Raw genomic sequence first — 14,588 nt, 5'->3', positions numbered from 1 at the left:
TTAGCATCATAGAGAATGGTCTTTTGTAATTCATTAGACAAAATGCAGTGAAGCTGTTAAGATCTGTCTCCTTTTTTCCATCTGCTAAATGATTCCGTAGTCTCCAAAATACACTGTGTATACCTAGCTCTTAATTTTGAAAATTAAAGCAGAGCTGGGAGATTAAATGATGCCATTTAATCTTATTATTTCCTAAGTAATATATAGTCCCTGTGCCAACAGCTATTTGGACATTTGTAGTTAGAAACCTTGTCAAAGATGTTTGACACTCGCTATAGGTGTCGTCTGTGCTCATCTGTTAAAGACAGGAGTTTCTGCCAACTTACAGGCAAGTTTGATGACTTCAAACGAAGAAACGTCCAATGCACCAAAAATTTGAAGGAAAGGCCACGTACATCTGCTGTTGCTGGAGGCTCTTCTGCCACTAGACCATCGCCTGTCCTTTGCAAACTTGGCCAAATTGGTAAACCCTTTGAAACACCACCAAAACAAAAACTCTCTAGGTGGAAGAAACAAACCTCATGTGCTAGGCACTCCTAGCAGGAAACAATGAGCATTCTTATTAAAACAGAAGTCTAGAAAAGCTTTTTAAGCATCTACAAACACCAAAAAGTTCTTTTATGGGGAATCATACCTTCATGAGCATAGTGTGTGAAGAAAAGTGTTGAAAAATTGTTTTCCACTCAAAACAGGCAGAAAAATACATTATCTCAAAGATGGAAAAAAAATTAATGTCAAGTTAAAGGAGTCCAAGACAGACTAGAACTATTTTATTAAATCAAGCCATGGGCTGTAGTCCGGTATTAAAGCTCAGGAAAGTGCATACCATTCAGAAGGTCAGACAAGTGCATCCTCACAAGCTGCATCCTTAAGCTGGAGTGTTACTGATGGAGCACATGTTGGAAAGAAAGAGAACTACGACTGTTAAATCATTTGTAGAACCACTACACTGAGAAAAGATGGCCAGAAACTTTTTTATTTTGCACAAGTATAGAACAACATAAATGTCTTTTGACACCTTTGAGCCAAGTTCCTTAAATCCCAAGGTACATCCAAAAGTGTGTTAATCAATGATAACTGAACAAGCAATAATAAGACAGGTAAACAGACCTCCTAATAATGTTGCTCAAATAAATTAAAGCCATATATTTCTGAACCATCAACAGTATTAGCAGATGCTCTTTTTTCAGTCTACTTTTGAAGCGTTTTCATCACCAACTAACTTAAAAAGATCACTTTTTTTTACAACTAGGTACCCTCTTTTAGACTCTCAACCAGAAAACAGGCAAACTGAATGGCTGTTTTTTGAAGGGGAGCAGTAGACGTGTCTGCTCGTGCAGTACTGCCTAAAGATCGAGACAGCAAATCTTGCACAGACAGAACAGATAAGAGATCTGTCTGACAGTCCACTGGAATTTCATTTGCTCTGCAGACAAAATAACAAGGTTGCTTGGAGGTAATCCAATAAACTGTTCCAACAGTTATTAACAGAAAGGATTCAAGAAATGTGGAAAAACTGTTAGATTTAAAAAAAAAAAGCGCAAGGCTGAAGGTTTCAAAATTTGTTCGTTTTCAATGCTCTCATTAAATGCCTGAATCTCCATAACCTTGCTGACATTACTTAACCTTTAAAATGAAAGTTCAATCATAAAAATCTCTCTCATAAAACGCGAATAAGATCCAACGTTATCCTCAATCGAGGAATATCAACATTAAGCACTTTAACTTCCACTCTTTCTCCAGGACCTAACCCCAGGCTTCTTCTCTTCTTCACTTTAGAAAGTTTTGCTTCTGTTATGTTTCGCACTGGAATTAAACCTGCTTTTCCCACACCAATATCAACAAAAACTCCAAATGGCGTCGCGTTTTCAACTTTTCCAGTCAGAACAGTACCAACACTTAAGTCTTCAAAGCAGACGATGCTTCTCTTGAAGTCAGGTTTATCAAAATCTGTTATAAGGAACAGAAACAAAAATAAGACATTAGAGAAAAAGCTTGCATTATTTTCTAAGGGTTGTTTCCAGCTGATTGTTTCTAATTAAGAAGTCATCCCCAGGTAGCTCTAAGGTCCCAAATACTGCTTCACTACGTTTTTTAAATGAAGACCCATCTGTGATAAACAACTGATTTCTTGTATTTTAAGAATCACTTTAAAAGACACTGATTAATGGAGTAATAAGTATAGTGAACTCTGTGATATGAAACTATCACAAGGGGATCAGAAGCATGTAGTATATTAGCTAGGGTCTAAAAGATTCTTTAAATTTTCTTGGAGCTAGGGAGAAAAGACTTGAGGTGACTCTTACGTGAGCTACATAAATTATACATAAAATTCTATTCCTATACAAATTTGTATACAGGAAGGTGAATACTCAGTCTCATCACGTACTAAAGAGAAAAGTCAACAATGCACTGTTGTTAGGCTTGCTGTTCATCTGCACCATGACATCACACGATCAGCTGTTTCCCATGACATCACACGATCAACTGCTTCACATGCATGATTATAACCAGGTAATATCCCAATACATTAAAGTTCACATTCTGCATTTAAAGGAACAGATAGGTCTTTTAAACTCTCTTGTTACTTGCTTACCACTTTCTGCTCCTGCAGAAAGCCCTTCTGAGCCATCTCAACAACTTCCCTTTCAACCTTTTCCTACTGCTGTTTTACCTTTTCCAAGATGTGATAGGACTGAGATTTTCCACTCAGTGCATCACCAAACCAGGACTGCAACCATTTGCCTATATTTGCCTTTGTGAAATAGAATACAGCCTGAACAAGTTTATAGCTAAAATGCACTGGAAATCAATCAGTCTGTAACTTCACCAGGCTGTGGATCAGACCCCAATCGAGTACACAAGCTGGCAAATGCAGCAATAGGCTTTGAATGACATCAAATTTTCTACTGAAGGAATGCAGCTAATTGCTTAAGTCCAAAATGGTTAATCCTTTTGTACCATTATACTGTGCAGTGGCACTTCAATGAAAAAAGCAACTAAACAGCCATTCAGGGCAACGAGCACAGGAAGATTCAGAGGAATGATGGGAGTCTTTTAAAATGTTTGCAAACCTGTTTTTTTTCCCTGCCCTGGCAGATTCATTACCATTACCTGATTAGCTGTTCAACTTTAATGTTAAAAAGACAATTTCTTGCAAGAAATGCCTTGCAAGATCTTGGCTAGAAAAAGATTTTTAAAATAACATGATAAAAATAATCGATTCTTTCCCTTTCCCCAAATAATTCTTCCCATTTTCCTTTATGCTAAAATCACTCAGGAAAAATAAACAACATAGAATTTCAATTAAATTTAAGAGGATACACAGAAAGCTACTCTTTGTCTGTAATTGCCTAACGTCACATCTCTACTGTCGGGAACAACAGCGGAATTGAATCTTCAAGCAAGATTATTTTTTGAATCAGGGTAGAGTACAAACCATTCAATCAGCCTGAGCCCTGTTAGATGTAATGCATTTCCTCACTGACAGTCACTAGCAGGGTTGCAAAGACAATGAATTACAGCTATACAAGGCTACTAGGCTGCCTGCTGCAGTCACAGAGTCTGGCTACAGTAATGCTGAATGTATTGGATCAGCAGAATACGAATATTTCCACTGAAGATTCTCTTTTGCTTTTATATCTTCATATGCTAATAGTCTATCCTACTGTAATTTCGATGTGAGACCACCGGAACAAATGGAGACATAGAAAATACCCATTAACAAGAACACTAGTGGGAAATATTTATAAAATCTGCAAGGAAACTACTAATTAACCCAAAAAAGGGCGACAGAAATTTTAAGTTTATTGTTATTACAAGCCTGCATCTTTGCTGCCCACCTTTATCTCTTGCTGTCCTAAGAGAATCCAGCTGTAAGTTTCATTAAACAACAGCATCTCCAAATGTTTCACTTCATTGCTTACCTCATCTTTCTTCCCCTCCACCTCAAACTGTTCAGCACTACTGCAAAGTTTTCACCAAGGCAGGTCACGAGCCATGTGCTCCAATTACACTTGTCTTCAGGAACTAGTGCAATAAAAGAGCAGGACTGCACACTACTACACTACGGCTCCACAGACCTTTATTACTACTGTTTCAGCTTGGTCTCAGCCTTCCCTTCTCTGATGGAGAGCCAATACAGATTTAATCAGTAGAGAGTCAACATATTGAAACAATTTCATTTGTTAACAGCCATACAACTCCCCTTCCTACAGCTGAAAATGCCATGATTTAAGACAGGATTCACACTCCTTACCTACTGAGCTGGAAAGAAACATCTGACTATGAGATAGCCTTTACCTTGTCTGAGAAAAGAAATGGAGTTACACGTCCATGGAAATCCACTACTAACTTTAGAAGAAAAAGTGCTGTTTAAAACTGGTATGCAGAACAAGCAAAGTGAGATTACAACCTTCAAAACAAAGGTTTACCTGTTCGGATGTCAAAGCCTTCAGGCTGAGTCAGACCATCAATGATCAGCTGCAGTGTGTGCACTGTTGTATTTAGCCTTTTGGCTGTGCCTTCCAGTCCTTCCTTTTGAATGACTGCATTTACTTTTTGCTGCATATCTGATTTTCCTATGTCATTTGCATTTCCTCCAATGAAAGATAAAAACCTGGGAAGTTCAAACAAAGATACAGAGAGAGATTTGTAACATCCTTCAGTGGGAACTGAACCTTTGCTATACTTAAGGGTTTTAATTACTTTTGCACTGATGCATGAACAAAACTTCTGATAAAAAATATGAACAGTGAACAGCTTCCCAAGTTCATATCCTCTCAAGTCATCACTGATCCGAGACAAACATGGAAATTTTGAGTCTATCTGTACACATGTGTCTCCTGGAATAGGCTACAACACTAGATGCAAAATTTCAACATGTAAATCACTTTAGACCCCATGATTTATGTCATGCTAAAACCAAATCTGCTTATGACTGAAAGATTTATCTTACCATGGAAGTTCCCTAGAAATAGGAGTTCTATAATACTGCCATTTTTATTGTCACTCTCATTCAAATTAAAATGAATGGCAATTTAGTAAAACAACGATTAACATTTAAAATATTAAATTAATACAAATAATCTTTAACCAAAATTAAGAATAAGAAAAACTTTACATAAAATACTTCTCTTGTCTATGAACTTCATGGTTAAGAACAATTAGTTTTTCAGAAACTAAGGAATGATCAAGTCAAAGCAGTCACACAACACAAACACCCTCATCCTTCCCTGTTGTCACATACATACACACATTGCAGACTGAGACAAATTTGGACTGACATCTAAAAAGGCTGAAAAGAAGTACTTTAAAATAAATATGTCTTGATCTGGGATCTCTTTTTTAAAAAATAAATTTAAAAAAACCCCAGACCACACTGACTGAGATTTTTAGTTCAGCAATGTTGGCACATATGCTGAGAAGCACAGAGAACAGATGACAAATTCACATGCAGCAGTGATGCCTTAGACAATGTTTATTTACCACTGAATAAGTGTCCTTATTTTACTGAAGGACTTAAAAATGCAAAACAAGTCTTTAATGGTTATAAAACAATGAAAATGAGGATGTAGATCATAGAAGCTGAGCCACATTGTACTAAATAAAACAACTTCTCCTTTTCTCAGTCGACACTTCAGTTATCTGTCCTGCCACCCTGCGCTGCATCTCACCACGAACAGGCCTCTTCCACCCTGCTTTATCATGTCCCTTATCGCTGGAGGGAGGCACGTGGCTTTTTGCGTGCTCTCCACCACAGCAGACAAGTAGAGTTCTTGTCCCTCTCCTCCAGAGTCCAAATAAACGCTCCTTCCAAATTCCTACAAGAGACCCCTCCTTCCTGTCCTTATCCTACTTCACAACAGGTGTAAACTACAAGCCGCAAAAGCAGTGCTGACCAGCAGCTTCGTGCCCTGCGCTTGGGAGCGGTGGGAGACGTTCCAGCTCCGTAAGAAAGCAAAAGCCCCCAGTTCTCATCCTCCTTTCCCCCCTCAAAAATACAAGCTGTGCTTTTATCTAAACCTGAGGCTAGTATTTCTTTTGGCAGGAGACACAGTGGGGGTTTCTTTGTTTTCTTGATTTCTTTTTTGTAACCTGAGGAACCCAACTGATATTGTTTCAGGTGGTGAGCGATAAAAAGCTCTATGCACTGAAACACGAAATTAAATTTCTTTTGGAGAAAATATCAATTGAAGGAACATAATTAAAGCAATATCCAACTTTCCGTAAATCACAAAATTCATCTTTGAGCACAAGGGCAAATCTTCACTACAAAGTGTGCACTAATTTTGTCAAAAGGAGGACATCCATTAAAACTGGCTGTCAGGACTCCCACTTTTTTACTGAATTCAAGTGCAAGCATGGCGATTTAGGTGCACTGTTAGCTCAAACACATGTATTTGCACTGAATAGTGATAGATATAATTTTCACATTAATTTTTGTAACACATACAGATCTTTCATGTGGCAATATATGAAGAAAAAATAAAAATTAATAAGGATTCAGTGGATGATACTGTTCTCAGGACTTACTAAATTTTGTTATGATTGACTGCATTTCAACTTTTGACATCACTTTTAAAGTCGTTTGAGAAGGTTTGGAAACAAATTAAATATCAAAACAGATGCAAAATTGTTTATACTATTAAATACAAATTTTTATTTTCCATAGACTAACAAGAACACACTACTACTACTCAAATATTTAGTCTAATACGACCCTACGTATGAAAAATATCAGACCTTCTATGAAAGCAACTTCTGTTGGTCTCAAAAGAGCACTAAACACGGTTGCAGTGATAGTACTGAAAATGCACATAGGTCCAGGTGATGTGCTCTTCACAAACCTCCTCGGGGCTGCTGGCTGCTAACGTTGATGGATGGACAATGCCCCACCAGAGCACTAGTGACAGGCGGCAGCTGCCCCCGCTTTGACTGACGTGCCAGATGTAACGCGACGAACCCGACCAGCCTCATGACTCAGCCTTCTAAATAATGTATGCTTTACCATGCACCCCTATAAACGAGTTTGCTGACATTCACGTACTTGGCTTTATTTCACTTCCAATGGAAACTCAGCTCGAGTACCTCCAAGTAACATTTTTTCACCATTAGGGCTTCACAGAAGCGCATTCGCTTTGTAAATTGATAACAGGGTGGGTTTCGCTGCTAGTAAGTGCAACCACATGGAACAGCCACCGATGTATAAAAAAAACCCCCGTTACCTACAAAACTGTCGAACGTGTGGATAATGCAATCAGAATGCACGGCACTACATGCAGACTGCTAGAAAGAAAACCAGCCTGAAACAGGACACAACCCAGGTGCCCGAGCCTTCAATTAGTATTCATGAAAGTTATTTCGCCCGCTGCTCCTTCCTCTGTCTCCCCACCCGCCGGAAATCCCAGTGAAAGTATTTATCTGATATTAAAAAGGATTTCTCATCCAGGCAAGGGTGATAGGTTTGGGCCCTACGTTTTCAATTACAGTTGTTTAAATAACTTATTAACATGGTTACTGCTCAGAGTAAAATTTTGGCTCCACCTGAAGATGATGCTTAAACACGTGCCCAAGTCGATGTACATGAGACGTCCCACAGACCTCAGCAGAATTATTAATATTCTAAAAATCAGGCATTTGGTTAAGAATATTTCAGAATTACGAGGTATATTATAGGCAGAACAGAGCACTGTAACAAGGCCCAGCGTGCCCATACACACAAAAGAAAGAACCTTTAACAGAAACAATATATTTCTATTTTGGAAATTCTCACCTTTTTAGGTTAGGTTTTGGTAAAGCCTATGTTTTAAAATATTTCCAAATGAAAGCAATTTCTTAGTGATTACAAATGTAGTTTTAAAAAATACTGTTGAATCTAGTTAAATATTTAATGTCTCATTTTCACTCAAATGAACATAGCCTGAGGGCACTCAGAATAAAAAAATCAATATAAAGCACAAATCTCTGACTGAACAGTGGCGCATTATATTGATCATTTCTATTTTTAAATGTCATTGCTAAGAACAAAGTTAAATGTTTCGTTATTAAAAAAGCAACCCAACAACTTCCTTCGAGAGTTATTTCAAGGTCAGAAGAAAAGGATATAGTCGGTAATAAGACTGGGATATGGCTACAGAGGGAAAAAAGAGGTTTCCCTTAATTTACATGTTTTGATCTTCATAATGTTAAACTATCTCACTACAATCTTTGAAATATCTCACTTACCCAATTTGTAAATGACAGTTCCAGCTGCACAGCATAAGAACATGAATGATCTGTGCAAAAATGAAAGCCCTTCAAGTATTTTCCTGGCTACACATGTGAACCAAACAACGTTGCAGTAGTTCAAGTGCTATGTTTACCTACTAGAAAGATAAAACCTCAAGAAAAGTTAACAGAAATGGAACTGGGAAAGATGAGATGTTTCTTCTGAAATGAGGTCATTCTTATAAGATATACTATCCTTATTTCCTCAAATGTTGAGTGAGCGAATGGCGAACTTTCTGTTCAAAGCACATCAACTCAGCTAAAAGCTGCCAGGGTCTTAGGAGAGTCAGAACAGAGCCCAATTTAGCTGGTTTAGAGACTATGAGTTTTCTGGTTTTGAGATTTAGAGGATACTCAGAAACCTCTGCAACCACCTTAGTTTTAAAAGCAATCTTTGCAGTCTTACATGACCTGAAGAGAATGGTCATGGCTAAATCACTGATGTTTTTATTTAATACATAATTTCATCCATCTTACCCAGATAAAGAAAGAAAAGTAGCATAAATGTAACAAATAAGCACATCATGTTCACTTAACATACACATGTGCACAAAATTATAGCACAGCCCTTGCAATGCTTAAAAGATAATACAAATTTCAGTGGAACGCAAGAAACAGTCAGAAAAGAGTAAAACTATTATCAAGGGAAGCCTTCAGTAAATTTTTACGAAGTTACTTTAAACCCCCCTAAAAGCTTCTTATAACGTGCAGGAGTTCTAAAGCTTTGCAAGGGTTTTAGTCACAGTCATTTCTGTTTTATGTAATCATTTCCAGCAACACGACTTAAGAGCTGGCAGTACTGGATTCATTACATTAAAGCAACATGATACGCCATTACATCTTGTCACAGTGCACACATGAATTAATGGTAATGCAACATAATCACTCTGAAAACAAAACAACTTTGCATTAGCATGCACTTCGTTAGGTAAAACGTACATTCATGACAGTAGCAAACTTAAATTATGAAGACATTTATGTTTTAGTAATGTTTTGAAATGCAAAAGCGTTATTCGTATAATGCAGATGTTGACTGTTCTTGTTCTCACTAGCGATACGGATCCTCAATTTTTGACTACTGATGCAGATTATATATCAAACAATATTTGCGCGTTACTCTCTGTAATTAGTTGCTGGACACTGAAAGTGAAAGTTTCAAAGATATTTAAAACTACTTATGTGGTTTAGCCAGATAAGGATATTTAACCAATGTGTTTTTCCTCAAATGCATAAGTTATTATTATTAAAGATTATCTGACTGCATGGAGAAGACCAGAAAGCACTCAGATAGTTTATGACATTTTGAACATATAAATCTAGGAAACAATGAGATTCTAAATGAGAAAAGAAATTCAGGCACGGTTACACTGCAGCATAGCCACTTTGCTACCATACCATTAGGCACGCTGTTGTTAGCTGTTTTCATGACTACCGATATATCACATAACTGAAGCGTAACCCGAGATACAAAATAGTGAAACATGATTAGTTATCCACAAAGAATTAGTACCACAGTTAAAGGAGATCATTCCATAAATAAGTTAATTTTTTTCCTTCATTATTTTTTTTTTAAATGCGACCAGTAGGAAGTTTAAGTTTCAAAAATTTCAACAAATGAAAAAATACCACTTGATTTATGGGTCTAGTATTTATAGTGTAACTGGAGGATAATTCTTTGTTATTTCCAAGTTCTTCTAATCATTCTTGTTAACTGTATATTTTACATCACATAAAAGTTTTAAAATATCTTTATTGGATGGCAATTAGCAGTGAAAGCCTTTTCTGCTCTTCTACTTACTGACAAGATAACTTTCAGAAATATGTCCTCTAAAAATCCAGCTACTAAGTTAATAGTCAGACCTGTGAATGAACTGGCCTTCTAAAGTGATGAATATGAACTACTATTTATTAGGCTTAGTGGTCCTAATTCTGCAAGTGTTCTCCTTATTTAGGGTTAGCTATTTCCTATTGGAAATAGTCATAAAGATTAATTAATTTACTGAGCTTAACTTTTTTAGGCTTTTTAAAAAGAAGCTTAAGACTTGACCAAAAAATATTATCTTGCACATTAAATAGCTTGGAATAGCAGGTACAGTCTTACTGAAGTGGACAAAAGATGGTTCTGATGACTTTGTAGTGAATTTAAGGAGAGGTATCCTATCACAGTAAAAACTCCTATCCTCTGTAAAATATGCGCATGTAGACTGCATTATTAAATAGAACACAACTATTTGTTTTCATTGCTCAAGCACCATACCAAGTAACTATTCCCTCCCTGATTTCTATTCCCCTTAAGCATTGCCTCAGTTGCTCAGTGACAACTAGGGGACCTGGACAGAAGCAAGCCAGCCTGGCCGGAGAGGAAGACCTCTTTTCTTTTGGTGGTCTCTCCCTAATCAACAGTTTTCCTTCTGCATTTTCTTACGTGTCAGTACTTGCCTTCAAAGCTAGCAACTGTAGCTTTTCGGCATAGCAACTCAGACACTACGGATCAGCTGCTACATCCACCCATGTAAAGAGTAGCAGAAACACCAGAGATATTTGAAAAATGATCAGTCCATCTACAATGGAATATAAAATGTTATTAACATAAATGCTTTCCTGAAATGAGCATCAAATCCAAATGTTTTACTTCGGTGAAGAATAAGCACATGAACAAGTGCTTTGCTGAATCCTCGTGGGATTTTGAAGTCCTTCTGGGGATATCAAGCAGCATTATCAATAAACAGCGAAGGGTGAGACATGAACCTTCACTGCAAGTCACTCTGCTCAGTACGTCAAAAACTTCTCTTAAGGCATAACCAACCACAGTGAGCAGTACTATGCTCTACCAGGCAAGGTCCTAAACCTGGGTAATTAGCCAAGGCAGATCCTCACCTGCGTTACGCTAAATCACAACTTTAGATCTTTTATAAATATTGGTAAAATATTTCTAAGCCAGACTGAAATACAACCTGTCTGCCAGATGCTGCAATCTGTGAGCGGCAAATACACATTCTGAGTACCAACCTTTAGCAAAGAGCATTTTTATGAGATTTAAATAAAAATCCGTAAATGTTAAAGATTCAGTCATACGAAACCAACTGCACCCAGCAGACTGATACAACAAAGAAAAAACATTGCGTTTTCTTTCCAGCATTTTGGTTTATAAGCATAACCTGGTTGTAACTTCTTGGGACTTCCCAAATGTTTCCTTGGTTTTTCTACCAGTTCTTTTACAATACGTACCAAGAAATTGGATATGCTCTACATGTTGTATTAATTGTATGTAGAAGATTCTGCCACTATAAACTGGTTTTCACATACAGACTTTTCAGAAACCTATAACACAGCTCTGCTTTGCAGGAAAATACGCTGCCTACAGAGTTGGTTTTTTTATTATTTAACTTTTAGGAAATTCTGATTCATAATATTTAGAGGTGTTTGTAAGCTTGATCACTGCACATGACAAAGCCAAGCTTTCACAGTGTGGAAACCATGAACAAAAATGTTTTGGTCATCTGCAGAGTGTGTTAAATCACAAGCAGGATGTTTTCCAATTATTTTACAGAAATTGTACAGATTTTAAGTTAAGATGTTTAAATGCCATAAATCAATCATACCAGCACCATTTGTGCCACTGCAGTAAAGATTACATCAGGGTTTCCATTATAAAAACCCTATTTTCAGGGGTTTCTAATTCAGCCATAAAAATTGGCTCCAGCCTAAAGCTTGGCAACTGAAGTTGCCACTTGGGAGCAATTCTTTTAACCATTTTTTTTTTTTTTTTTTTTTTAAATGGATTGGCCTTTCAAGCTACAAAATAGTTCAGAAAAAGAAAATTAGTGGTTTCAAATTTTGGTGAACTTCTATCCCTCAAAAACATTGTTTTAAAAACTGATAATTTTGCATGTCATAAATCTGTAATGTGGACTGCTGCTTTTGGGTAATTTGGATAGAAGCAGTGGATAAAAATCACCAGCTTATTTTGTTTAAAAATAAATGTAATTTCCCATGAAAACTTTTAATCCAATAAAATTTTCACAAATTACTTTCTCATGGCAAGATGCGGTAGACATTGCATGAGGAAGCCTTTATGACTCTCTATGCAGAATCTATTCCATTCATTTTAATTTCTGTGGTAAGACGTATGTAATACTGTATTTTGATGCCTTGAATCAAATCTGCCCATTTTCTTCAAGACAACAATTCTGCCCTTTGGTAGCACAGATCCACCTGTGAGCTTGACATGGTCCCTGACAAAGTTCTGTGTAAGCCCAGAAAAAGAAGAAAAATACTTTGAAAGCAGCAAAGCAACAGAACTCCTTTAAAATGTATTTTGTTTAAAAATACATGTATTAAATACTGATTCTAACCCACTTTAACAGTCTCAATTTTTCTCATGCACATGAAATTAGAAGAATTATCAATTAGGTTTTACTAAGATGTTAAAAAGTCCTTCAGATGTTGGCTGATTTCAGTAAGACACCTCAAATCAACAACATGGACATGATTTGATCTTCAGGCTCTCAGAAGTTTTCTCATGAACATAGGCTCAGCAAAAGGGAATTACAAGGCCAGTCTCATTGACTGTCTATCAAAGTCAGCAAAACTTGTCAACAGCCCTGATAAGCTTTGGACTGAATCCTTCATGCAGTCTGAATTCCTAGTAGAATTTTTTCTTAATTCATATTTAGGCAGCAAATTGGTTTGGAAAGCTGTTTCCATAAGTTCCGAGAAGCTTAACAGCTCATACGCTTTTTTTGAAAAGTCATTTTAAATATATGATCATTGCGAAATTATAGCATTAGTTGCTTGAAGAAAGGATGTCTGGTTTATATTTAGCTCTTATGTCATCAGTGTCAATTTTTAATACTATACTTCTTGGCTTTTGTCAGTTTGCTGCAGAGCTGTATTTTCTTTTCTTCAAACAGCTATTTGCAATGAAAAAACATTAGAGATATTTGCCCCCTTTGCACTAGCACTCAAGCTAGTGCATGTTAATACAATCTATAGCATAAAAGTTATCACCTTCATATTTAATGAGCTTTCAAGGAAACTATCTTTTGATTGCAAGAAAAAGAAAAATACTGTTGAACATAGAGTACATTCATAGAAAGCACAGAAAGCACTTTGAGACTTTTTTTTTTTTCCACATCAAACTGCGTGTACAGATACCCATAAATGTAAGAAGTAAGACAACAGAGACAAAGCCCAAAGAAAACAGAAAAGACTGATTCAGTTAATTACAGTGACAGATGCTACACTATTAGTTTTGGTGTTCCATTAGCAGATACTGTTACTGTAGTTTTATATTTGTTTTGGTATTAACTGATTTTCTTTTGCATAAAAAACCTGTACGGTACAATACCTACAACATGCACTTGGATCTAAATACTGCATCTGAAAGTTCAGCCTAGGAAGGCAAAGTGTTTGGTGAGAAACAGAACAGACAGTGGCACAGCTGGAAACTTACTTTAAAGTAATTGCATTAGCCAAAGAGAAATGACATGATAGGTAGCACTGGTCTGTAGCCACATCATACTTCTGCAATGGCTTTGGAGCTCTCGAAGTCCAACGAGTTTGACCCTGAGCACATTTTAAGAATCAGCAAGGTACCTTCTAAGCGGTGTTGGCTGTGCAATAGGTGGCAGCCTCCTCAAACCACTACCTTTTGGTTTGAGCCTGTGGCAGCCCGTGACTCAAACCACTACGTTTTGGTTGAGCTGTAAAACTTGTGCTCATTGATTTTTTTTTTTTTTTTAAATAGTGCTAATCCTGGGTTCCCAGCCAAATTCCAAATCACAGTTATATGATTTGTGATACCTACTAAAATTGTCTCCAGAATTTCAGCTATATGTGAATATCTGAGCTACCCTATGCAGTAATAATTCCACTCACCACTTCAGATATAGAAGTAATCCGTGCTGCTCTGGAAACAATGTCACAATTCTTTATTTTCGGACCAACCGTTGTGATGGTACTGTATGTAGATAAATTCCTGTACTATTCCACTGTTAACTGGCTACACTGCTCTGCTCCCTGAAACAACCTTTCCACATCAGCCTTTAAGGAAAGGATTAATACTGTGAACACTTTTACTGATTATTAGTGTACTAGGGCTGGAAAGCTAGATGGACTATTAACCAAATCCTGACTACTTGATATTTAAATTGAATGAAATACAATACTGAAAATCAACATTAATTTTTAATAACCAATTTTAAAAAAAATTTTAAATTGTTTTTACATCGACTCACTCTGAACAATCTCCAGTAGTGTGACCAAGCTTCCTCACACTATAAAGCCACCTACCAAATGTAAGATCATTAAGATCAGGA

The 14,588-nt window shown here is 36.8% G+C and overlaps 1 protein-coding gene across 6 annotated transcripts in view; it reads right to left on the bottom strand.

Annotated features, from left to right (window-relative positions):
* Positions 1-962: 962 nt before the first annotated feature.
* SRBD1 (S1 RNA binding domain 1) overlaps positions 963-14,588 on the bottom strand; it is a 134,272-nt gene continuing 120,646 nt past the window's right edge. For all 6 annotated transcript variants that reach the window (XM_072856762.1, XM_072856768.1, XM_072856763.1 and 3 more), the window contains 2 exons: positions 4,434-4,618; positions 963-1,950 (listed from right to left, as the gene is read on the bottom strand). In XM_072856762.1, coding sequence (XP_072712863.1) covers positions 1,661-1,950; positions 4,434-4,618 — 475 coding nt within the window. In that variant the 3' untranslated portion in view covers positions 963-1,660. The remainder of the gene's footprint in view (positions 1,951-4,433; positions 4,619-14,588) is intronic.

This window comes from Ciconia boyciana, chromosome 3 (assembly GCF_034638445.1).
Source record: "Ciconia boyciana chromosome 3, ASM3463844v1, whole genome shotgun sequence".
In the NCBI taxonomy this organism is placed as follows: domain Eukaryota; kingdom Metazoa; phylum Chordata; class Aves; order Ciconiiformes; family Ciconiidae; genus Ciconia; species Ciconia boyciana.
Note: the sequence above shows the minus strand (reverse complement) of the source record. Positions and strands in the feature narration are given on the sequence as shown.